Here is a 27,860-nt window from a genome sequence, read left to right as displayed (position 1 = left end):
AAATGTAGAAAAAAGTTGGGGGGGGGACAATTAAAACTCACCCTGTATATATATATATATATATATATATATATATATATATATATATTAAATATTTAAGTGAATAAGTACAACTGAGCACCCTGAATATTATATTTTATAAAAAGAAGTGACATGTTTCGGACATTAGTCCATTTTCAAACTTCAAAATATACTAAACACTTAACTGTTGTTTATATTGTTTGTTTGTAAATAAATATAATTTATATATACAGATGATTTGTAGAACTAGACAGGATTTGGAAAAACATTTTTGTTACTGATTATTTAATTTTAAAATTTGGTCAAAGATTGGGTTTCTTGAAGGAATTTGGCTATTTAAAATATGATTTGGATTTTTTAGATTTTCTTCGTATATGAAATATTCTTCAGTTGAATCCATTCGATTTCCTTTGTTTATGAAAACTTTGAATACTGCTAAGAAAATCTGGATCAAAGAAGAAATTAAAAACTTGTATACAAGACTAAATGAAATCCAAAATTCAAAATCAAACCTTATAAACAAAATACAAACAGAATACCACCCCGAATCATTGGAAGAAATCAATATTTACATTAATAAATGGATAGAACCTAAAATATTAAAGAAAAGATGTATACATAATAAGAAGATTAACCAATTACTATACAAACAAACACCTTTATTACCTAATGAAGAAAACGAAGAATCACATGAATTCTACCCAAGAATCAAAAACCTTACTAACATAACATTTTCAACAGAAGAAACGGAAATCCTAGACAAATCTTTAAAGTACAATATTAACCTTGATTTCAATAACTCAACGATAAAAGAAGACCTTATACAAATTAATGCAAATCTCAAAGACATTGACAAACAAGACCAAGAACCGATAAAATACAACTTTATCCACGAATTGAACAAAAACAACACAAAGGTAATAAATACTAAATTAATCAATAACACAAACAAAGAAATGAAAATAATTAATTCCATTTGCACAAAATTGAAAGATAACGATTCCTCTCTAGTTAAAGCAGACAAAGGAAATACAACAGTCATAATAAAAAATTCTGATTATAAAGAAAAGGTACAAACTTTCATTGATAGTAACAATTTTTCCCTACTAACAAAAGATCCAACACAAGAATTCTCAAAAGCTACTAACAAAGTAATATCACAAAGCAAACATCTCTCAAACCAAGAAAAATCTGATTTGAAAATAATAAATCCTAAAGCTCCAATGTTGAAAGGACTCCCTAAAACACACAAAATTGATATACCAATAAGACCTATTGTAAATTTTAGATCAGCACCCACATACAAACTTTGTAGATACTTAAATAATAAAATTAAAAACAGTCTTAATTGGGATACAAACTACAGCATAAAAAACAACATTGAACTTGTTAGCAAAATAAAAAATCAAGAAATACCAACACATTCAAAATTTATATCTTTTGATATCAAGGACATGTATACCAACATTCCCCCAAAAGAAACTTTGAAGATATTAAAACATGATTTAGAAAAGAGCAACATCCTTTCTGAACAAGAAATTAAAGAAATCACAAAACTGACAGAAACATGTCTAAACCAAAATTATTTTACGTTTGATCAAAAATTCTTCCAACAGAGAGAAGGCTTGGCAATGGGATCCCCTTTATCTGGTTTGATAGCTGATATTTACATACATAATTTGGAGGAAAACAAAATTAACAATGATTTAAATCCATACCACTCAAAAATCAAATATTGGTACAGATATGTGGATGATGTCATTTGCCTTTTTGAAGGAAATGAAGAGGAAAGTAAAGATTTTTTAAAATATTTGAACACATTGTCCAAGAAAATAAAATTTACCCAAGAAATTAACGATAATGAAATAAACTATCTTGACCTAACTATTTCAAAAAACATAAACAAACACAATTTCAAAATTTACAGAAAACCAACTCAATCAGACCTAATGATACCATCAAATTCTAACCATCCTTGGAAATACAAACTATCTGCTCTCAGATCCATGCTAAATCGTCTTTTGAACATTCCAATGACAAAGAAAAATTACGAGATAGAATTAAACAAAATTAAATACTTAGCATCAAGGAATGGATATAAGCAAAACATTATCTACAATATGATTAGAAACATCAAAAGAAAGAAAAATCAAAATCAAAAACACAACAAAGAAAGAAAGAAGAAAGAGAAATTCATTAGTATCCCATTCAATACAACTCTTAACAGGACTACAAGAAAAACTTTTCAAAATTCTGAATACAAAATTGGCTATAAAACAAAAAATAACGCTTTCAATATGATAACAAATAACATTAATACAAATAAAGAACATCAAGACATCTATGACAAATCTGGCATTTACAAAATTAACTGCACTGATTGTGAACACTTCTACATTGGTCAGACAGGACGCTCTTTTAAATCTAGATTCAAAGAGCACATTCAAGCTCTTAAGAGTAACAACAGAACATCCATGAAATCAAACTTTGCTGAACACCTTTTATCGACCAACCACAATTACACAAATTTAAAAAACAACATGAAAATTCTAAAAGTCTTAAACAAAGGAAATCGAATGGATTCAACTGAAGAATATTTCATATACGAAGAAAATCTAAAAAATCCAAATCATATTTTAAATAGCCAAATTCCTTCAAGAAACCCAATCTTTGACCAAATTTTAAAATTAAATAATCAGTAACAAAAATGTTTTTCCAAATCCTGTCTAGTTCTACAAATCATCTGTATATATAAATTATATTTATTTACAAACAAACAATATAAACAACAGTTAAGTGTTTAGTATATTTTGAAGTTTGAAAATGGACTAATGTCCGAAACATGTCACTTCTTTTTATAAAATATAATATTCAGGGTGCTCAGTTGTACTTATTCACTTAAATATTTAATATATCAGCAGCCCTATTACGTGAACATCTAAATTAAAAAAATATATATATATATAAATATATATATAAATATATATATATATATATATATATATATATATACTTTTGTGCCCACCCGGTTTGGCAGTCAGTGCGCTGGTAATTTACTCGGTGTGGCAGTCACCCGCCCGAAAGCCAGTCAGCTCTCCCATAAGCCAGTCAGGTATGGCTTCCCGTGCACTTTATACGTATGAAAACAGCAAACTGGTGCTGCTGCCTGTGTCGATAAGCGTAACTGCAATACCAATGCGGAGACTGTCTCATCGTGTGTTCTATCGTGGAGTAGTGTAGCCAGTACGGCACCCTACCCTACTTTGTAGCGGTAAAACCCAGCGGTCTGTAACCTTCGTTTACTCCTTGTTACTATTTGTGTTGGGATAGTGATTAACTACGTGTTAATGTTTAAACATGTTCATACTCCAAATAAATATGATGCACCTCTAATAAGGATCGTCGAATATTAATTAATTATAATTGGTTGAATCTTGATCCTACCCGTTCATCATCTCATATTTTAAGTTATTTTGATTTTTTTTACCTTCAGTTGAAATTTTAGTCAACTTCTCCTTTATACAATATTTTTTATCCTAGTATTTACAGTGTTTCCACGGACCGGGAACTATGCGGATTTTCTTTATCTCGAGAAATATACGTGAATCTTGTCCGAGATACTGGAACTGTTTTTTACGCAATTGCGTAACGCGAAGGAGTAACTATTACATATGACAACGATATTATTCTATCTGATAAGAATAACCATGAAACTACACTCGAAAGATAAAATATTTTTATAATAATTTCAATTTTACAAACAAACTATTACAGGAATTATATTTTGGGACAGATGAATGATAAGGAAGCAACAAAAAGTGGTCACGAGTGCAAATACGGGGGGGGAGGGGGGTACAATATAACGAACGCCAGAAACGATTATTTGTTTACTTTTCAGATTCCTTATCAAATCTCTCTCTCTCTCTCTCTCTCTCTCTCTCTCTCCCTCTCTCTCGCTCTCTAACAATGTACAGATTGTGGACTTTACGATTTAAGTTTTCCTGCAATTATTTCAGTTCAATCCCATACCTATCCTTATGGTTTCCTATCTATTATTTTTCAAAATAAATAGTAAAGCAGGTTGAACTATTTTTTATTTTATTTTCTTGAAACCAAACACTCTTTACCATCCCGTATTCTGCAGAGTCAAATGTTTAACACTGTGTTTATAAAAATTGAATGGCCACACAATTTTGTGTTTTATTTTTTTTTACTAATAGTAACTGGGATATTTATATATGCCAATAAGTGCTGCAAGCTGTAATAAATGCTGCTGATTAATAACAAAATAAGTTATAATTTATTTTGTATAATACATCGGTCATTGAATACAAACCATAATGGGTTTTCTATTTGTAACTTTAACTTGCAAATACAGTAGAACCTCGCTTAACTGGAGTCGCATCATCATGATGCCTATATATTATATAACCTCACAAATCCCAAGAAAATGTTTTATTAACTGTGTTTTTCAGTCTAATATTTCGATATGAACGATATATTTAACTATTTACGGTAATTTTTATGTGCAGTAGGTTCCCAATTATTGAAATATTACAGATCATTTAACAAAAATAAGATGGAAGCAAAACGGAGAAATATCGATCAGTATCGTCAAGGTCAACCTATACGCTCGCACCTACACACTGACAATCTTGCACTGACACTGACATACTAACAATCGTCTGCTTCTGTCTGCTGTCACAACACTACAATATTTTGTGGTTGGGTCGTTGGGTGATTAGTAACCATGACAACTTGTGGATGTAGAGAAACCAAAGAAAGAATAGAACAAAGAGAAATAATAAGAGGTGTCAGTTTTATCTTTATCTTATTTTTATCATTGTTATTATTACCAGAAAGACTTAAGTACAGTACTATGATTTTATGGTGTTTTATGAGTTATTTAATATTTTTATCCCCATACTTCTGTTCTGAAACATCATGTAGTAGTAGCCTAGGATGACTACGGTATCAGTAGTCTTCTAGTCTACATTTTCATTTTGTTTTGTTCTTTACGTGATTTATTGCTGTACAGTAAGCAAGTTTTGTTTTGTTTGAGTAAGCATAAGGTGTAGTTTTTATTAGTAAACCAAGGTTAATGACTTCACATATCACGGTTGCGCAATACCTATTGTATTTTGACTATGTAAAATGCAAATTTATAATCACGTTAACGTCCATTTATATAGTGTCCCGGAACGGCATTGTTCCTGAGTAAGAAACATATAAATATCATATTTAAATTATCCAGAAGTCCTTAGTTACTCACACGGGGAAAAAAAGTTTTAGGCCTAAATCATTTGAAACCTGTACATTACATATTTTTGGTCGAGTTTTCGACCACTGGACGACCACTAGTTAAAGTTAATTGTATTACAACAATCTTTATAGTAAGCAATATAAGCTTGAATCGGACTTATCTGCCTTCAGCTAATACATCATATGATAGTACGTTAGAGAGTATGCCCATGCTGAAGTTTTACTTGTACTTGAAGAATGACTTAATTTAGTACCAAGAAATAAATCACGCCCCTTACATACACTGTGCTGTTTTAATGCTGTGTAGTTGATTGCTACTGTATTAACCTGTGATCGCATATTAATTCATTCATTGAGAACGTATTTAAAAAAATACTAATTTTATTTTTTTTAAATTTCTATGATTTATTTACAATAACAGAAATGTGTAAGATTAAAATAAAGTAATGTGTTGCATTGTCCATTTAAAGTTACATCATAGTAAATTGAAATTCCACTGAAACTTAAACAATAAAAGCCGAAATTAGTTATAAAGAAAACACGAGTTTCCTTTATATTGCTTTTACAATCGAAATATACATACTGAGCCACGGCTCGGTCCCCCGGTACTTTTCATTTTAAATATTCAAATAAAGTCGATTATTTTTAATGTTTTATGAAACGTGACATAGCAAATTTCCACGGAACTTTTTTTGTCGGCTACTACTTTATTTTATTTTTTGGTCAGGTTAGTTTAAAAACAGTGGATTCTGTATACAAAAAGTGAAATGTTCTAAATCATATTTTTTTATTTTTGGCTTATGTACGTAATTTAAATTGTACGAGAGGGGCTTCCCACCGTGCCGGATTGCGCCGTGCGGGCATATTTTGATCCAGTGGCGGGTGTTTGGTGTTTTGAATAAGAATACTGAATTGCTCGTATTAAGATCGTATCATTACAAATCCTATCATTTTAAGATTTGCTTACACTTACAAGAAATGCATTTTCCATTTTTACATTTCTCAGGTACAAATTTTATGAAATAACGTACATTTGCGTTGTTTGACAAGTAGCTGGGGACCGAGCTTTGTTCGGGAAACTTTACACTTTGAGAGTATTCCTTGGTCAATGTAATGCTATCCCAAAAATAATAATTTGCGGTATTTTTTTTTCTTGACATTTAACTTCTATTCAAATAATAATATCATAGTTTACTGAAATGATGAGATAGAAGAGTTTTTAAAAATTTGTTTGGTTCCCCTAAATGGCCGAAACTATAGAAATTACCCAGTATTTTTCACGCTGAATTCAAAGAAGGCTATTAGTAGTATGAAAATCTTCCCACCTTCCTTCCTTTGAAGTATTAGTCACTGCAAGAACTTGGACTCGCTCCAAAACCAGAACCGAAACGTTTAATTTACCCTCAATTTTTAAAATGTAATAAGTTACAATTTTCTGGAAACTCAGGACACTTTCTGACTGAAAATAATTACGGTTGATCCTTGTTGGTGAGTACCAAAAAGGAACCTTAGGTATAAACATGGTTGTATATCCAGTTTGGTTGTCCTTGATATTGCACTATTTCATTGACACTGACAAATTAGGGCTAGGCTGCACTATAAGTTAATTGGGAGTTTATTTGATATCTAGTCCTAAGCTTATAGCCATCTTAAGGCAAACATAACCAAAACCTAACCACAGACATATAAATATAAGTGATATAAATATAAACACTCATCCTCTGTAGGCCTAAAGCTACCTCTCTATATTTTTTTGGGTTAGGATTAGTACTTTTTTGAGAGAGTGTCATTATGTACTGAGCACACTTAGATGATATAGGGTATCAGTGATTTATGAAATTATTTATTTATAAAAAGCAACCTAACGGAGTTACCTTAATGATGCACCCAGTACAGTATTTAATACAAAAATTAAAGCTTATGCCTATGTATATTAGTTTTAAAACAGAGTAGAATAAGGTACCTATAATCTAGATTAGGCATTGATTAGTGTTTATAAACTAAACATGGATGAACCACTAAGTCAAGCTACTAATCCAGTTGTTCAGGCTAGGCTAAACTGAACTCTGAAAGCATCCATCTCAAAACGGCCACAACTTAAGAACAGATCCTAGAATTTGATTTATTTTAAACTTTATTTTTCTGAAATAGATAGCTAAACTGTCCAGTGCAATCATCCCACACTGCAAATAGCAACACTCAAACTTAGTTAGGTAAGCTAGTGGTAGGTTACAACTAATTATTATCCCTGTGACCGATTCAGTGTAACATCTGACATCAGTCAGAATCAGACGATATTATTGACAACGACACTCGTCGTGTCGTTTCTTTAATTTACGGTATAATATAGTATAAAACATCTACCATATCCATAACAATGTTCTACAACTGCACCTAAACAGCAGAAAAAAGCAAATCACCAAATTCAAATCACCAAGATTCGCACAATATGACAAATTATTTATAAATTAAAAACAGTATATCTTCTGTGCCAGTAGTTAATGCGTGATTGAACTTCAAACAAACAAACAAACACACAAACTTTCACATTTATAATATTAGTAAGATAAGATGTATTAATTAAATATTAATTACTAGCTGTGTGCCCGTTCTACGCACGGGGATCCTCTAGTGGTCAGTTGAAACCTTCCTAAATAAAGAAAAACTATTGGTTTGCATATTTTCAGATATGCTAGCCAAACTATTATATACAAACAAATACAGTATCTGACAGTTTCAAGTAAAAAAAAATGCGTAATAGATCTATGAGGGGTACACTTCCATATCTGTTGGCACAAACAACTAAATTAGTAATATTGATTATTCGATTGTTTAATTCCATATATCGTTTGGTCAGTTAGGTTAGGTTAACCTTACCTAACTAACCAAACGATATATAGTTAAAATACTATACCTCAACCTCGCCATTAAACATTCAGGTTGGAAATTTCACTATCAAAGGTGCTCTTGGCCTGTCCGTACGGAACACTGAGTTATATGCGCTACCAACTTATGAATAATTGTTTAAGCATACGAACCCAAGAGATGGATAATTGGTCTGTTGGACGTATGGTCCAGCGAGCAGCACATAGCGTTGAGAAGACACATTAGAAATACGATTTGAGCATAATCCGTAAACCTCTGTTACAATCACCCACTGCAGTTTTCTCTAAACACTTTACACAACCACCATTGAAGTGCCGTCAACGAGTTGAAACCTTATATGTAAGCTATTGGTAACGCTTATGTAAAAAATGTAAGTTTCCCAGGCATATAGAACACTGAGTCAAAGTCTTTTCCCCGGTTATAAACCCAAAACTCGATAGAAATTCTATACACAAAGAAGCTCTATTTTCATTTACGGTTACCCTACACATTATTGCACTTGCGATTAATTTAATCCGTTATGTAAGGAAAAACGGTTTTAATCCAACTTGGTTTGGATTTGCTTTTGAAACTTGATCTGAAATGATTGCGGTATTTGTAAACAATATTCAATTTAAACATATCAGTGACAGCTAGAGAAAAATAATCTTGATCCGAACAGCTGTTCGCTATTTCATATGATGATTATGTGATAAATTTTGTGAGAAAACTTGACAAAAATCGCACAAAATTGGGTTTTAAACGTCCGTAAGTTTTTTTTACAAAGTAGCGAGGCCATATTTTAATAGCTAAAGACACTTTCGCCAATCCAGTGAATACATTAAAATGATTCGAGGATCTTGATAGGTACTCTCGTTTTCAGGAGAAGGCCGCGTAAAATGGCCTTTGGACCGTGACAGACGGAAGATAGACAACAACGGAATTGAGATAATAATTGATGATTCAGATAATAACGGAATTGAGATGAAACTTTTTTCGGATTCTTGAATGTTTAAAACGTAAAAATAATCTAAAAGTTGATGATTCTGAGCAATGTACAGACAAAACTCTAATTTTATTTATATAGATTAGTACCTGTGGTGATTTTTATTAGAAATTTATTGAAGTAAATAAACAGCAAAGTTAAAAACCATCTGACCAGTGTTTTTATTTAAAAAGTACGTAGGCCCATTTGATTGGCTTTGTTTTCTGAACTAAAATATCTATTTCCTGATCTATTTTTAGTTCCTGTTTTTGAAACATAATTTGGCAAAACAATTATTTATTCATTAAACAACTTGATCGAAAAATAATTTCTAAACATTGGAGGACAATTAAAAAACTTTTGAATTCTAATAAACCTAGCTGCCGTACCTGTGTTTTACATCGGAGAGGATTTTGAAGAGAAAAAGTTTGATACACGTCACATATTTCAAATCCCACTCCAAACACGTCATGTTAATACGTTTACTTCCTTAAATTAAGAATGTCACAATCTCCAATTAACAGGCCCGTAGCAAAAGTTAAAAGTTTCACAAATCGAATCGTTTCTACCTTTTGGACCGCAAAATCAAAGAACTTTATTGACAGCATTTAAAGCTGACTTCGTTAAACATTCTGTTATCTACATTCTTCAAAAATGTAAACATTGTGAAACTTTGGAATCCCATGGGGCGTAACTCAAAGAAAACACGTTAAATGTAATCGGTATATTTGTTAACCAGGTACAGGGCTACCTCTTGAATTGATATAGATAATAAATCGAAAAATAAAGAAATATAAGTTGATTGATTATTGGCTCTTACAAAAGGGTAAACAATCAAGGAACATGATTTAACTGAGTCTATATCTTCATTCTTTCTTGTAAAAATCGCTTTGATTGTGGCTATATAAAATAGGGAAGTAATATTTCACTGTACAACGAGCTCAAAAAGCTCGAGAACCAGTAATAAGATGGAAATAACCGGCAGAACCTTTAACCATCCACTGGCTCGCTAGTCGCTACCCCAGGTCGGTCGGTAGCCGGGTAGCCCATCAATGGAACCCGTTAGGCTCGCCCCTACCTCTCGCCACAAAAGAGACAAGAATTTTGCCTTGTTCCACACGCCTTTGATTGTTTGAGGCGGGAAAACTATTTGTGTGCTACGGCCCGCGCAACACAGGATATTGTTTTCGTATTAGTTGGCCTTTGTCCAAGATGACCGTGACCGTTAACTTATTTTATGGACTCCCTTGGAGAATAATTCAAAACTACAAAGAACATTTCTAATCCCACAGTATACTAGCTATTTAAATTATAAACACTTTGGTGTTTGAAAAATATTTTTGGACGATAAATTTTGCAGCTTTTTGAAATCATCCAAGATGGCCGCTTGCCTCCAAGGACTCAACAATAGGCCTAATTATGCGACTATAAAGCAATAACTTCCCACCTTACGCTTGCGAATTAGTACGGTACATATTTGTATCCACAGTTGCCAGGACGACTATTAAGACGACCAAAGATTACATTGACATTTAGGTATTTAATCTGTAGAATAGTAAGTTAATTGTTAATTAATCTGGAAGACAACTAATTAAAATTAAGTGCGAAAGATGGGTTATGAGAGTGCTCAATGCCTGAAGCATAATCCATTTGTTTGAGGTGCGGATTTTCAAGCTTGTAGAACAAATAAATATCACAAAGTAGAAGGGCAGGGGTGAAAGTGACTGAAGTGACGGGATACCCGGGTGGATTTTCAGTGACTGGATTCCAGTGGTATGCGGTAAAATATATAGTGACTGGCTTAGCAGCACAAATTTTACGTGACTGGCTTTCCCATGCAAATGCGGTGGTGACTGCATTAGCATAGCATTTTTTACGTAATTATATTTTAGTATTTTTAAGAAAAAAAGAGATATATACGTTCAGATATGTCTAGGTTGAAGATATTTACCAACATATATTATATATATATCATAGTCTTGAAATATATTGGGGGGTGCAACTGACTGACTTCCAGTGTATATTTTATGTGACTGGCTTCCCGGGCGCGGCCGTGTATATATATATATATATATATGAATTTGAACGGATGGTGTTTTTGGTCTCTAGGGACCTCAAAACGAAAAAAAATCGGTCCCGTGTCCAGGTCTTACCATGAGTACTACCATAGATAAATCCATAGATAAATCATACGGTAATAGCTTAATTCGCTAAAATCAACGAATATTGTTAATTAGTAGCTCTATTCACAAACATAAACTTTAAACGGTAAATCTGTATTGTACTGGGCTCATTTTGCCTCGGAATCTCAGTTTTGGAACCTAATAAAATGACCAATTTCCTCTCATTGGTCCCTTCGAATGGCTTAATGTTTGATATATCTTATCATAACCATGTAGGCTCACCCAGCCTGACAAGCTACACATATTTACTTTGTGTCTAGTTTCGAAGTTTACAGCTAGTATTCCCCGGTACATATTTCCCGGACCGTTTTAGTAGGTGTTTTATTAATGAGGCGTTTGTTTTGGATGTATTCTCCACGGAGTCGTGGACAGATTGGTATTGTGCCAGGGGTTCGCCGGTTTTATGTACTGACTCACACGCTCTCATCAATCTTTGGCCGTGTTTCATACTTTATTGGATATTCAGTAGTGAAAAAATACTTTGTAAGTTCTCTGTGCCAAAAGTGTGCGTTACTCGATATTTATATTTCAATCCTACGAAGAAACAACTTCAAAAACAATTATTTATCATTAGGATTCATTACAATGGTGAAAATCAAACGCGATCGCTGGGATAACTCCAAGCATTACTGTAACTGATCTAGAAATATCATATGACTACAGCCACCATCTTGTCAGAGTTACTTATACCGAAATTGTCCTTAAATGTATCCAGATCATCACACAATAATTTATAATGACTAGAAGTTGAGTTTTAACTAGGATTAAAACTAGGATGTGTCCCTATTTGGAAAGCTACACGATGTTATTGTTGTCACATCCAAAACTTACTAAATCCAGTTATTTTATCCGACAAACATGCATCGCCTTGAACTTGTGCGGACCAAGTGTCCAGCTGTTGCCTCAAGACGAGGGGCCAACGGTTAGTTTTAAAACAACAAACATTAGACGCATGTTTTTACCCTGGCCCAGATGGCTTTCAGGCACACTGCCACTGACATTGTTATACGGATATGTCAGGTAGTTGTGATAAAAAAAAATAAAAATAATTCAACGGAAACCTCCTGTTGCATTAGACAAACATTCTGAAAAAATCTATATTAATATTCATATTCATTTGAGATAGGGACGCCACACATATTAACCAAAATATATGTTAAGGATGACTGTAAAATGGGGTGTGATGCATTGTGTAGCTTTGTTACTGACTAAGATCAGCTGTTTCATTAGTCTGGACAATTGTAAGCCCAATGATCAAAGACAGCTGGGCATATTATGAATGTATAACAACTACTAGTGATACAAATGTACAGAACCCGTCAACATGGAAAGTAATAGTGATAAAAATAATAAGTTCAAGAACAATGAAGGCGTCCTTAAAGGTGACAAGGATAATAGAAAGATAAGCCTCATATCCAACAACAGTATTCAGATACGGGAAAGGTGTTGGTAAAAGTAGATCTACCTAAGGACTCGTGAGTTGTACGAAAACTATTCCCAAGTGTGAACCAGTTGGGGCCATTAGCATGTCGAGTGCCCTGAACGTCTCCGAGGATGAAAAAGAGGATTTTTCAGCCAACTTTGTTATGGGTACTTTCAAGAAGGAGGATTACTCACAAGCCCATCACTCAATGAAATCAAAACTATATCCGGTTGATCCAATACACGTGGTATTTCCAACCACGTGTTTTACGCAATGGGTGTCCAAATGGGTACGTTTGCTTGAGTTAGTTTTGTATTGTTGAAAACATTATTTAAGTCAACATTTGTCTACGTCTAGCCAAAAGACTTTTAATGTAAGAATTGATTTGAATTACATGTGAATGAATGGCCATTTAAATTACCTTAAGTACATTTTGGTTAAATTTTCGTACTATGATAAGAAATGGACTAAATAATCGCGCGAATGATAAATGTTCCACAACTGGAGTAACAATAAACATTGCCCAACGAGTGTTCTTTGGCATAAGTAGCTTCTAAAATTAATATACCTTCTCTGGTTGAGGCCACTGTAGGTGACGTATGACATGGCCTACATGTCCGCTAACTCACCAACACACACTCACAACACAATACACTGCACAACACCAGCCACACACCGCGGCACCACCGTGGCCACTAACAGTTAAAATTAGAGACGCCGTCGCGAGAGCCACAGCGCCTAGGTCGCCGAAATAGTGGCGAGGACAGCCATTCTAGACAGGACAATACGTAGTGTCTGGTTTGGGTAATGTATGGGGTACATTCACAACAGTGGGGAATGTACCTATGATGTTTGGTTTATCGTACCAACTGAAGGGTCCTTCAAGAAGAGGGTACTTAAAATGTGCCCAATGCATATGCTGCAACCTAAGCTAACCGACCCTATGGTCGGTTTGATGGTAGCTGTCTTCTAAAACCTCCGTCTACCTAGATCTGGCCAGAAAAATGTTTGGAAAATCCCCTAGTAAATGAAGGGACGGAAGACAGGTTAAAAATCATACCTAACCTAACATGACTTGTTCCAACTCGAAAAGAGAATATTTCAACACTGGTTCTCTTCTTGCAAAGACCCACTTATCATTCAGGTTAATCGTAACAACTCACTGGACTTTCCAAGAAGAGTGCTCTTGAAATTTGCTCTATACAAATGAAGGTGTTGCAGCCTAACATGACCTAACCGAGCCTAAACTATGGTCTGTATGATGGAACCTGTCTCCTGACCCTCTGTCTACCTGGATTTTACAAGGGAAACCATTGGAAAGTCCCCTGGTAGATGGAGAGTCAGAAGACAGGTTCTATCATGTACTATTACCTAACCTAACCTCAACTGTTCTAACCTAGATCGAAAAGGGAACATAGCATGGGTGTTGACGTGGAAGTTCTCTATTTTATATATTTTTGTCAGTTCCTGCATGAAATAATAAGATAAGGCATAAACATTGGCAAGTCGGTGGCTCAGTTGGTAGCGTCACGGACTTCGGGCCCAAGGCAGCGATGTCGTGGGTTCGGATCCTGGTCACTGCCACTAAAGGTTTATCAGTACAATTAAAAAAAAACATAACATTACAGTTTACAATCGTCTAACGTGTGGTTCATCATTAAGATATTTACAATTTGCGATTATCCAAATCCATCCATATTTCCTAACGGCTGTAAAATGAATTAATGTTGTGGTCAAGCAAGGATTATCAATGTTCAGAGACACTATGAAGTAATAAAACTAAGTTAAGGCTAACAAAATAGTTAAGCCATGTTGGAGCCTGAAGTAATACAAATCACAGTGTTACCACATCAAGACCTAAGAATATTTGGAGGTTATACAATATTTTAGGTGTGAACCTTTGATTATACAAAATTTTCAGTTGCCTACTTATGATCAAAATCAATACAGGATTTTTAAACAATTGACCTGAGAAACTGTGGCTCCTTGATAAAACTTGTATAATTAGTTGTGAGACTGTCCCTGGACCTCAGCCAACGCACGACAATACCAAACCCCCCAACACCGAGTAGTAACTGTGTATTAATGATCTCCCAGTTAGGTCAAGGTCAGTGTTACATTTTACTACCAAGTACGTAATTTACTATGTGCCAACGCACCTCTTATATTCCGAAAAGAGTTAGAAAATACTAATTCCCAACAATACTTAGGACCTATAAATCTAAGTACTGAAGCCAAACCTTTCTAATAGGCTACTTTTTGAAAACTGTGACCTAATTGGGTTATATAAATCACTCTTGTGCAGATCGGGAATCAACAAATTTAATAGGTATTGCACTCGATTCACTTTTCCTCGGGAATAAGTATTGGAATAAGAATTAAGCTACACAATTTGGGCACAGGTCCACTTATATTATATCTCAACCTCTTACCAAAATCTCGACAGTATGCTAAATATCGAAGTAAACAAAAAATATTTCCTAGCCATAACTTTGCTGTACTGATACTTATTTATGGCAATTTTAACTGAATTATCTATATATTAATAGGCAAGCGTGTTTATTTAAAACCTTGTTTCTCAGCTCGTGTGCATCGCAGGGAAATCTACGCATACTGTTAGAGCAATATTTTCCTGTAGAGGTTCAGAATCCCTTTATAAATTAAAATAGGCTCAAAACTAAGCACAAAAATGGTTTTAAAATCTAAAAAATTCACGGCCTTATGGGTTGCCATGCTGGTGAAGTAATAACAACAACAACAAAAAATTAAATATGGAAGAAATTCCAATCACAGGTTGTATTTACAGCGTGGGGTAAAAATAGAAAAGTCTGGACATTACATAATTTTTGGCCGAGTTTTTGACCAATGGACGACCTCTAGTTTTCATTAATCCACTGTAAAGCTAGCTCCTACATGTGTGTAATACATTTCAAATAAATGAGGCAATATCTGTTTACTGAATATCAGTCGGTGTTTTAGCCAGGATAATCTATTACTGTAATCCAAAACGAAACAGCATAGAAAATCGAAAAAATCGTGAAGGTTTGGGAATTTCCAGTTTCGATCACTTTTGACTTGTCTCATGATCAAACTGGCAACCTTCCGACGGGAAAATGAATCCATACACCCAGCAAAATTATTAAAATAATGGGCAACGAGTTTTCCTTATCACTTGCAGATGAGCAGTGTGGGTAGTGACGCACGACCACTACAGCACTGGCAATGCATCAGCGAACTGACCTAGCCTCACACACCCCTGCAATGCTGTGCCTTTGTTACTACCCTCCAACCTATTGATTCGACAACGAGGTTCGTGTCTACTCGGCCAACATCGGACATCCTCGGCTTTGGAACGTTCCGCATACGGCTGCCAGTAAAAGAGACTCCCCTACCACCTAGCGGAGATAGCAGAAACTAAAATATAACGGGAAGATAGAGAACCTGAAAATCGGGATGAAAAGAAACATTCTGTGTTTCTAATTTCAAGATTTACAATATTGATTACATTTAGGATTTTTGAACTGTATATCAGAATTTCTTAGTAAAATATTGAACGCAAAAATACCCAAAAATTGAGGAAAATACTTTCTTTTATGGATTTGATTTAATCTAATTTTTTTTAAACAGTCGGAAAATATACCTAGAAACATATGTAGCAAATTAAATTTAACTAGAGGTCGTCCAGTGGTCGAAACCTCAATCAAACATATGTAGGCCTAATTTACTTACTTCTCTATTTTCACCCCACGCTGTATAAATAAAGTGTTTGATTGTAATTTCTTTTATTTGTTTTGATTTTCTGTCTATATTTGGTTATTATTTCGTCACCAGCATGGTAACCAATAAGGCCCATGTTAATGCTGTGTAATTTTAAACTCATTTTTGTGCTTATTTTTAGCCTATTTTAATTTATAAAGGGGTTCTTCACATCTACAGGTAAATATATTTTCAACAGTATGCGCAGATTTTCCCTGCGATGCACACGAGCTGAGAAAATAAGATTTTAAAGAAACATGCTTGCCTATTAATATATAGACAAATAATGTAACTATTACATTTTATGGATTTAATGTAGCTCTACATTAATGCATGTAATAAGTTGATATCGTTCAACTACTACTAAAAAGTGACTAAAAATATACTTTTCAAATTCTGTGTGCTATGTGTTTGAGTAAAAATTTACTTTTACTAACAGAATACGCTATTTAAAAACTATCAAGTGGTATTTTGTTAGCATACTAATATTATAAATGTGAATGTTTGTGTGTTTGTTTGTTTGTTTGTTTGAAGCTCAATCACGCATTAACTACTAGACGGATTGGGCTGAAATTTTGCACGATGATAGCTCACATTCCCGATTAAAATATAGGCATATTCTTATCTCGAAAAACCTTTCGGGGTCCACCCCAGTGGCTCTGTAATTCCCCATGTTAACTTTATGAGTATAAAGGGATTTAAAGAATTTAGTCAGCTGTTTCGACTTAAAGAGTCGGTTCTATGATATGCAAAAAGCATTAAAAAGTTATAAGATTTACCAACAGGATGCAGCACTATATTTTTGCATTTATGAAAACAGCTAATCTATATAATTAATACGCTACATGAAACTTTGTCGGTTGAACTCCTCCGCCATTTCTTAACCGTTTTTATCCATTGACGTCTCATTGGAAAGATCGTGTCGCGTAGATTTGCAAACTGGCCTTACATTTTTTTTAAAAGTCCCCTGGACTCTGCCCCAGTGGCTTTGAAAGTTCCCATGTTATCCTTATGAAGAACATAATTGTTTACATTTTGATCAGCTGTATAATTTAATTGCTGTTATTTATTATTCAATTCAATGAAACGCATTGAGTACATTTTTTTACTATTTGAGTTTGTGTAAACATATCCTCCAAGACGGATCGTGTTAGTATGGTTGTATCTTAAATTTGTGTATTTATCGTTGTTTTGTGTCGCTATGACGAATCGTGTTAGCATGATGGTAACTAAAATTTGTACATTTATCGTTGTTTTGTGTAGCAATAATTTGTTTATTTTTTGTTTTTTTTTTTATCTTTTAAATGCCTCCGACGCGACTACAACGAAACATAGACAGGAGGCGTAATAGTGATAACGACCGCAGCTACAGAACAGGGGCGCGTAATAGACTTAACTCATCACAGTCAGCACCTGACCCTGGACAATCTCAACTATTAGGCTACAAATGCGCCCTAACACTACCCCAAAACGACTTTTCGTTGTCAATTGGCCCTCTATCAATGACCTGTGTTGCCTGTACAGCGAGGCATTTTGAGAAGGAGAAAACCGGACGGATTGCTTGAGGTTAGCAATAACTAAGATAAACATGGTCTGAGTTATACATACACCGGTAATCTTTGAGTTGACTTTTTAAACTCATTGCAAATATGACTGTTATTCGTTTTGAAATAACTTCTGTAATACTTTGCAATTGCTCGAATTCGAGCAACATGTACACTAGTTAGAATTAAACAGCAACAAAAAACTTTTGAGATACGCAATGAGAACTAACTGTCAAAGTAGGATTGTTTACAGTTATCTTTATGTTTTTAATTTCATGAATAATTTGTGATATTTTGAAATTTTTTGATAATTTATTTTTCTCAATTGTTTAGGTGAAGTGGCAGAACATTATGGCTATGGTAGATGTGTAATACTATAGACTACTGTAAATTTAAAGAAGCAAATTTATCAAACTCTAACCTCCCTCATTGCAAACGCAAAGCTTGAGTATAACTGCAATAAGCATTTTATACTTATATGCCAACCTCGTACGAAGGACGGTTATTCTGCTAGTCAATGATAAAAACCGTGCTAAATTATTATTAATTATTAAACTTACTGTATAATATGTCAAAAAGAAGTATCATTTGAAACACCTTTTAGCTCCATAACAAAATGCATGCGCCTTCATTCGTAAACTATGCAAATCTACTACTGCTAGCATATTGCAGTACTGCGCCTTAACACATAATGCTTAGTGTCCTAGTGCAAGATTGAATGAACGGAATTAATCGTAGAGGCGATAGTTTTTAATTTCAATTCAAAGATATACCAATTAGTTGTAATCATATTTATCCTTTTGAATTGCGGTTACAAAAATTCTTTCATCTTGGATTGGAAAAATATAATACAATTTTGTATGAAAAAATATGACGATGAACTCTAGAAAGGAAATAATATATTATTGACCATTGTTTTAAATGTTTTGTCAACTGTATGTACACATTTAAGCCTAAAATACATCATTTACGGTTACAAACTAATTTGAGCCTCTAGAATAAATTATGATATTGAGCTAGTTATCTTTTTCACCAGCTGAGTAAAGATTATTTTTTTTCTAGATTTTTACTTTACCACATTGAAGTAAGTCTTCATTGCACACCAGCCATTTGGGCTTTATACTCACCTGTAAACAAATGGAAGACTATTAGTATAATGGAGTAATATTAGAACTGATTAATCCTAATAATATTATAAATGTGAAAGTTTGGGCGTTTGTTTGTTTGAAGTTCAATCACGCATAAACCACTGGACGGATTGGGCTGAAATTTGGAATGATGATAGCTCACATTCCCGATTAACATATAGGCATATTCTTATCTACAAAATCGTTTCAGGCTCCGCCCCAGTGGCTCTGTAGTTCCCCATGTTAACCTTATGAGTATTCATAATTAAAGGGAATTAAAGAATTTAGTCAGCTGTTTCAACTAAAAAAATTGGTTCTATGATATACAAAAGCATTAAAAGGTTATAAGATTTACCAACAGGGTGCAGCACTATATTTTTTTGCATTTATGTAAACTGCTAATTTGAACTAAGCAGCAACAAAAAACTGTGATACGCAATGAGAACTAACTGTCAAAGTAGAATTGTTTACAGTTATGTATAATTTATTTTTCTCTATTGTTTAAGTGAAGTGGTTGAACATTATGGCTGTGGTAGATGTGTATAATAATGCTATAGAATACTGTAAATTTAAAGAAGCAAATTGTATCAAACTGTGTCCTCCCTCATCGCAAACGCAAAGCATGATACGCCAACCCCGTACGAAGGACGGGCACTCTGCTAGTCAATCATATTTCGGTTTTAATACGCACCTAGACCCCCATATCAAATAATTGATGGTTCCCATCTCAAAAATGTATAATGAGAATTGATAATTGATAAATGTATATGTTCAACTCTTATTGTGTTCAACAACTCATCAACATATTTTCCAAAAATAATTCGTAAATAAAACATGTATTGTAAAAGTAGCTAAAAACTATATAAATAAAACCATCTATTCCATCTATAATATTTTACTATTCATTGGAAATGGATAATAACTATATACATGGTGTATATAAAGTCCTATGCTTCTATTTAAGATTTCCTTCTGACTCCTTGCGGTACGTCCTCATGATATGACAGAAAATTGATAGTTCCTAAACAAATTAGATTTTTTTGCTGATGTATCAAATCTTATTGATTTGTCTGTTGTCGTTTAGAAAATATTAAGCCGGTGCGGGACTTTATATACACCCTGTATAATTACTAAACTACAGTATATGTATAATATTTCCTATTTCCAGCCCAACACAGTGAAAGACAATGTATACAAAACACTTCAAACAGTGTTTCTGTATCTCGCAACTCCAATCTCAATCTCCAGTTTACAAGTGGGGATTATAACGACTCCTATCGATTTTCTCTTTTACCCGAAACAAAGCGCGCTCTCGGTAATCACTCTGCGAGCAAGTGTCGTTTGAAAGAGTCTAAAAGCGCCTTTCGCGATATTGCCGGCGATATTGTATCCGTTTCGCTATGTTTACTCCCATATTTGTATGACGTCACGGGGATTGTTGCGCTGCCCAGTATGACGTCAGTTGCCCAGATGTCGCATTGCGCCGTCGCTGACGTCACAGACGCTCCTAGTTCTCCCCGGGCCCGCTAGATCGCTCCCCACCCTCTATCTCGCGGGGTGCATCAATATTACATTGTTGCGGTTAGCCAACCAGTGGAGAGCGTCAACAGTATCTTATGTTTATAGCGTTTGTCTTATCTCTAGAAGGTTTGTTATAAATCTAACTAAAGAAAGGTTCATCAACTGAAAATGCATTGCATAATGATTACATCTTATAACAACACAAAATATAAGGAAATTTATACACGAATATAGAATTGTGTACAAATGAGCTACGAAACATATAAACTACTAAATATAGTTGGAAATGTGTAAATTGGCAATTCCAATTCTGTATGAAATTTTACAAAAAAACCTTATGCAAAAGTTATGCATTCAGTTTATTATTTCCAAATAGGTAAGGTATCTTAGATGGCTATTTCTAAACAGAAAACGATCTAATAACTATACAATTTTACATACTTAGTGATTTCAACTTGTTTACAATAGTTCATTAAAGGGCTATTACTACTAAACCAATTGCAAACCACGGTCGAGGAGGTTCCCTATCTATGTTTAATGAAGGTTTAGACGAGGAATCAGTAAAGCATATGCCTACTCCTATATAATGGACATATTATACAAAGCAATAAAAACTTAAAGGATTAAGCACTTATACTTAGACGGATTGGATTTATGACAAAACTTAATCATACGTTTAAAATGTTTAGTTAAACATTACACAATATCCTGATAACATAGATCTTTTACGGTAGGAAATAAACTGCATTTTAAAGTGAAATAGTGTGTAGGCAAACTCTGACGATCAATATTTTAAAACGTTTTTATTAACTCGCTTCCCGATGAGGTAGAGACTTGAAACTTGAAATATAGCTCAAAAATGGAAGACAATGCAATCTTATATCATTTAATTTTCATATTTCCCTTGGGCTACGCCCCATGGGCTTGTTTTGATTAACTCGCTTTCTTGCAAATTTTGATACTTCCCGATGAGCTAGAGACTTGAAATTTGAAACATAGCTCACAAATGGATGACAATGCAATATTATATAACTTAATTTTTGTATTTCCCTTGGGCTACGCCCCATGGGCTTTAAAGTTTTCCATGTATACATTTTGAAAGAATGTAAATATATCAATTAATTTAAAGTCAGCTGTAAATACTTAAATTTGCCAGTTCGAAGAGTAGAAGTTAAGAGGTACAGGTTATGCTCCCAAGAGATTCTTTATACAAACAAACATTTCAAAATAAAGATAAACAATCTGATTGCAGATATAAAGGTGTTTGTTAATAATGGCAATTGTTATTTGTTTAGTATTTTTTAATGTAATCAATAAATTAAATATATTGATATATTTATAGTTAGTAGGTGGACCATACATTCCATCTTATACATAATTATATGAAAAGAAACTCAAATAAACCTTAGATTTCCCATATACCTCTGTCTTAATCTGATACAGATGCTTGAAAAAGATTTAACATGCACACACATTAAAAACTAAAAAGTAGAAAATTATTTATAAATAAAAAACTTTTTTTAAAACAAAACGTTTTTAAATGCACTAAAAAGTAGAAAATAATTTATAAATATGTGGAGAGTATAAATACTTGTAAGATTTAAAACGAAAAACGTGGGGTGCATGCAATTGATATTATAATACATTAGTTTAATAGTTGAAGGTAAGTTAATCTAAAATTGTACATTATCTATTGCATGCACCCCACGTTTTTTGTTTTAAATCTTACAAGTATTTATACACTCCACTTATTTATAAATTATTTTCTACTTTTTAGTGCTTTAAAAACGTTTTGTTTTTAAAAAAGTTTTTTATTTATAAATTATTTGTATACAAACAACTTGTAACATAAACATTTAAATGACAGTTAGAAACCAGCTGTTAGTTAAACTACCACTAAAACGACTTAAACTCGTCCGTCGGCTGCTAGACTTTTTGAAAATTAAAACTTAATTTCTAAAAAACTGAAACCCTAAACTAACATATGGCTTTGACATTCCCTAGTTCTCAAAATTATCTTTCTTTCAAAACAAAAATCATAAAAATCCGTCAAGTGGTTGATTCAGAATCGTGAAATAAAAAACCCCTGTTACGTTTTAATATATAGAATATTTACATTCAAATTTACAGAAAACAATACAACAATAAATTACCAAAATCAATAAACAAACTTAACATGCTGTCTAAGACTATACTTTAGGTTAGTTACTACCTTGAAATCAAGCGTATCTAAAAGTACATAAAACATTTTCGCTAACACAAACCTCGGAAACTTATTAGTATCGAAGTCAATTACAGAAGCACTTCAAGTCAAGTCCAGTATCAATGTAGTTTTCATTAGTTCCCAACTATATTGGTACATGTAATGTAATAGTTCAATACATGCCATCTAATCATTATAGGACCTTTTGTAATCATATTCTATAAGTCAAGCCAACTAGAAAATATCAAATAATAATTCATAATAATTTTAGAAATGTAAAAATCTTTAAACAATATAGAGCACGACTCGTTAGGATCTTGTCGAGGTATCTAAGGCTTAATAACAACTTGTAGCACCGAAGAGCTTAGTAATTAAAAACTCCATTAATACTTTTCGCAGCTTATGAACATTAGTGCATATAAACTCTTTCAAATTTATCTAACTCGTTTAAAGGGCATAACTTAAGTAAAAGCTCAAAAACTTAACTAAATTGGTTGTTTCGATCTAATAACAACACATTGATTTGGTTGTTTAAATCTAATATGATAACGGAAAAAAATAGTCATAAGGTTTGTTTGCTATGTAAATAAAAAATCCTTAACGTACTATTTAATCCATTTTTTACTAAGGTCGCTAAGGCTTAAAATAGCAACCTTAGACATAACCAATTAATAATATAAGCTTAGCAAAGGGGAATGATAAATGCTTAATATCAAAACAGAATGTTAAACAAACTTTAACACTCTTTATCGTTTGTTATGTTTTACAATACTGAACCAATAATGTTTTTTATTATGTAAATATCTGCATAAATAGCTGAGTGCTTACAGCGCTTGTCTAGTGATAATACGTTTTGAATGTGAGAAAAGCAAGTGACTTTTTGATGGTTTGGAACCGGACCCAGCTGACCTTAGTCGTTGGGTTTTTAATAAATTTAAAAAAAACAGCTAAATAACCAGCTGATCTTAGTCATAACAACTCCACCATCTCATTCACCATGACATATACACCATGGAGTGTTTTTTCTCCCACATTTTCCAGCCTATCGTTTTCCACACCTCAGGCTGGATATAGAGGTGTTGCGGAAATGGGAACCCTACACTCTGCGGAAATATCACTTAGATAAATCCATTGGTGATTAGGATTTGAACCTTGGACCAACCACCAAGGTCACTCACCCTTTGCGTTTGTATTATAGATATCTTAACATAATCTAATCCAATCTTTGGAATTTTGAAGTTGCAGGATCTAGTTTCACCTATTAAATTAAAGAAATCCTTACAAAACCACGACGTAACTGTCAACAAAAATGTTCAGACACGCTTGAAATTTTCCCGGACGCAACTGAGACCTGTCTAAGAATACCTTCAAATAAGACTAGAGGTTAAGATCCCGTGAAGTGCCTTTGAAGCTCCCATTCATCAGTTGCTAAAGTTCTTGATTCAATTAGTAATGTCCACTAAAAACCATAAATAGGTAATCGTGAGTTCAAACATAAATTGGAGTTACCTTATCAAACATGGTGTTTGAAGGATAATTTATCTGGATTGATATTCTTCTTTGTAAATCTATTATATTTTAGTTAAGATTTGACCATAGAATATCCACATTTTAATCTATTTCCAACAGAAATAATTGTTTTAAAACATAAACGTCATTATTTAGCAATATGTTTTCTCCTATTTAAATTTAGTTTATATATTTCCACGGTAACACCATTTAACAAAGTGGTACAGTAAGTAAGCTATATCAAACTAAAATTATAAACAACAAATAAAGACTATGACTGAATAATAACAATAACAAGAAAAACAAATCAACAATGAAGATAGAAACCATGATAAATTATGTGAAACAATAACAAAACAACACTTAAATATACGGTTTCGAATTCCTTAAGCAAGACTTAACATGACAAAAAATATCTAAATACTAAAATTACTAAAATAAATCAGCTGATCGAAGGTTAGAACACAGTTCCGTTAACATAATTCCATGATTTCCGTTCGTTCTCCTAATTCTGTTAACTGGGAATACGATAAAATTGCGAATTTCCTTTCACAAACAATGCCTTAACACTATTCGTGCGGTCGACATGTTTGAACATAAAAGTTGCATTTATTTCAATGTTAAGCAATTGCGGGAATTCCCGTCATCAGCACCCAACGTGTTAATTCACGCTTACAAGCGTTAAATTGGACCATTATTTGTATAAACTAATAATTTATCGACATAACATTCCTAAAAAAACGTGACATTTCCACAAAACTGTCAAACGTATATATCATGAATAAGTGTCATAGATAGACTGAATCTCCTGTTGACCCAATTTTAATTTACTCATCTGAAAACCAAATACATGCAAATGAATATTCCAATTTCTAACCCTTCAGTTGGTTTCAAAAAGAGGAAACATGATCGTGCATTCGAAATGTGGCTTAAAGTCCTTAAAGTCTTCAAAGTCCTTAATCCTTTGATTTACAGCCCACCTTACAACACAGTATGATCAATGGATACACGTTCATTAACTGTCAATAATCTGTATATACGACTTAGTGGTATTTTATCTATTTCGTTAAATGAGCAAACTAATTATAATTTAACGTAATGATTTAACACATCTTCCATTGTACGGATGTTCTTTTCTTGTGCATTAGAGTTTTGAAGATCTCGACTTGTTCTCGTTAAAAGATTAAAAGTTTAAAGTTAAATCAATAACAATGGGCTCTGATTTATTCAATAACACATATACAGTAAATACTAGATTCTCTCTATTATGTTGCTAGAGTAAAATAGGAATTCCAGCATAAAGTTAAGTAACCCTAGGTTTTTATGACTAAAGAAATAGTTTCCTTTGAGGCAGCAATTCAGACAATTTCCCCTCCCAAGATATCAGTTTGTTCTTTTCACCCCGGTGCCGCATTTTTGTTTATAATATTTTCAAACATATCCAGCGGAAGGATAAAATTATTACTGTATATTTTTCGGTACTTTATAATGTTTAAAGGGTCATTGTTGACATTTTCCACCACAGTCAGTGAAAATATTATTTTACCTATATCAAAACTTGGATTTAACCCCTTTGGATGAAAACCTTTTGAATCACTCTTTAAATTAGAAAAAGTCTACTTGGAGATGGTTTCCTTTTTTTTAGAAGAATCAATTAACTATAAAATTGAAAATCCGTAAAATTGATTATATAAGTTTAATATCTGATGATAAAAGTTATTGTCTCTAATCTCAACTGAATTACCTACCTAAGCAAACATGTGATATGTTTAACAATGATTAATAACTATTGTACAAAGGTCAATACTTTTGTATAAAACCCGCACAACACTTTTAGAATTTTTTAAAAGGTCAAAGTGACTGTATGTTAAATATACATTATTTGTCACCTAATTATCAGCTGAAAGATGTTACGATAGTTTTGTTATTATTGGTTACTAGGAAGATAAAAACAAAACAAGGATCAGTATATTTAGGCTTCTCAACAAAAACTGATTTAATTTATTTGTACCACCCAATTGCTTGTCCATTTAAAAAGTATGTTCAATTAAATCAATAGTTTTGGTGGAAAATCTTTAGACTTTTCATTTCAGGTATTTCTTCTGGTATAAATAAAGTCTTATTTTAATACGAGGTTCTTTCCACTAAATGTCATTTCGGAGTATTTAAAAAGTGTCTGCACCACATAATATTGCTAAAAATTAATTTTAGTATTGTTTTCCACTATGTATTCATTCATTACTATGTATGTATCACTATGTATTCACCACTATTGTATTCATATCTACCAAATGATAAATGATGATATACATAAAGTGCGGGACGAAACAGATTGTTGATTTGCTCTTGAGACTGGTTGGGGTCGCTTCAATGAGGTCTTCATGAATAAACAGTTTCTCATTAAGGTAGCTCACTGTTAGGTGAGGATGTTAACATCCCTTTCCATATAGAATATATAACTTATTAGTAATCGTCAAACCATCATAATCATATTAATAGATTTATTTTAAACGCTAGTTCCGGTAATTGTACACACATAATAGAACTCTAGATTGACCAGTGTTTAGGCTTTTGCCCGTGCTGCGGTTACCATGGTTACCATAAGTTCTGGCGTACACCGCTTGGAGCGCCGTGTAGTTACGTAACGCGTACGCTGTAACTATATGGTGCTCCCAGCGGTGTGCGCCAGAACCTATGGTAACCGCGTCTTAGGTAACGGTCATAATATTTAATTCTTTTTGTCTATGCTTTTACCTACGAAGCAACGTTGTGCCACACCATACCCAGTGGTTCAGAAAACAAGGAAGAATTACCTATTTGATAAAAACAAAAGGGGGTAAGTATTTCAAGCCAGATGAACCATTCCCCGTACACCTCTTTCTGTTAAACGCCCAATGACTGTAATTATATTCAAAACACTAAACTATTTCAAGGCCTTGTACCCTTAAATTTTACAGTCATGTATAAATTATCAAGAGGGTATACTATTGAACTTTAAACTTTGTGATAGAAAAGTACAAAGTCAACACTTGCTAGAACTTTGTTTTTATATGAGTGCATGAAAAATATAAAATATAACTAAAATTTACGTTATTAAAATATACGAATGTGTCGAGCAATTTAACATTACCAAAATGTTCATGTTTGACTTGTCGTTAAGCCTTTACGTGTTTGATCGTACTGTAGCAAAGAGGATATTACGGTGAACAGAACCATGTTATTTCCATCCTTTCAGCCTCTATCGTATCATATAACCCTCTTGTACACCTTCTTTACAATATATTTCACTTGTTACCTAGTCTAGGAACATTTTGTACCTATAAAGCATAAAACGGAGATAGATACTCCATATGCTTTTTTCCTAAGACGCTAGGCACGAGCTCGGGATTTTTTGTTACGTTACTTCGGGGTAGATCTAGGGGTTGCGGCTTTATCACTTAGATAACATCCATTTCTGATTT

At 33.2% G+C, this 27,860-nt stretch overlaps 1 protein-coding gene across 6 annotated transcripts in view; it reads right to left on the bottom strand.

Moving 5' to 3' along the window:
- The window catches only part of LOC128994798 (potassium voltage-gated channel protein Shaker), a 598,708-nt gene that overhangs the window by 367,637 nt on the left and 203,211 nt on the right, over nt 1-27,860 (bottom strand). Inside the window, exon 1 of one of the 6 annotated variants that reach the window (XM_054419583.1) lies at nt 13,308-13,418. The exons of the other annotated variants lie outside the window; for them this stretch is intronic. Within the exon in view, the coding sequence (XP_054275558.1) occupies nt 13,308-13,345 (38 nt within the window). The 5' untranslated portion in view covers nt 13,346-13,418. Of the gene's footprint in view, nt 1-13,307; nt 13,419-27,860 lie in introns of those variants that run through there. 6 annotated transcript variants of the gene reach the window in all.

The sequence above is a fragment of the Macrosteles quadrilineatus genome, unplaced genomic scaffold (assembly GCF_028750875.1).
Source record: "Macrosteles quadrilineatus isolate MER2022 unplaced genomic scaffold, UCM_ALF_1.0 Scaffold_5__1_contigs__length_97177068, whole genome shotgun sequence".
Taxonomy (NCBI): Eukaryota; Metazoa; Arthropoda; class Insecta; order Hemiptera; family Cicadellidae; genus Macrosteles; species Macrosteles quadrilineatus.
Note: the sequence above shows the minus strand (reverse complement) of the source record. Positions and strands in the feature narration are given on the sequence as shown.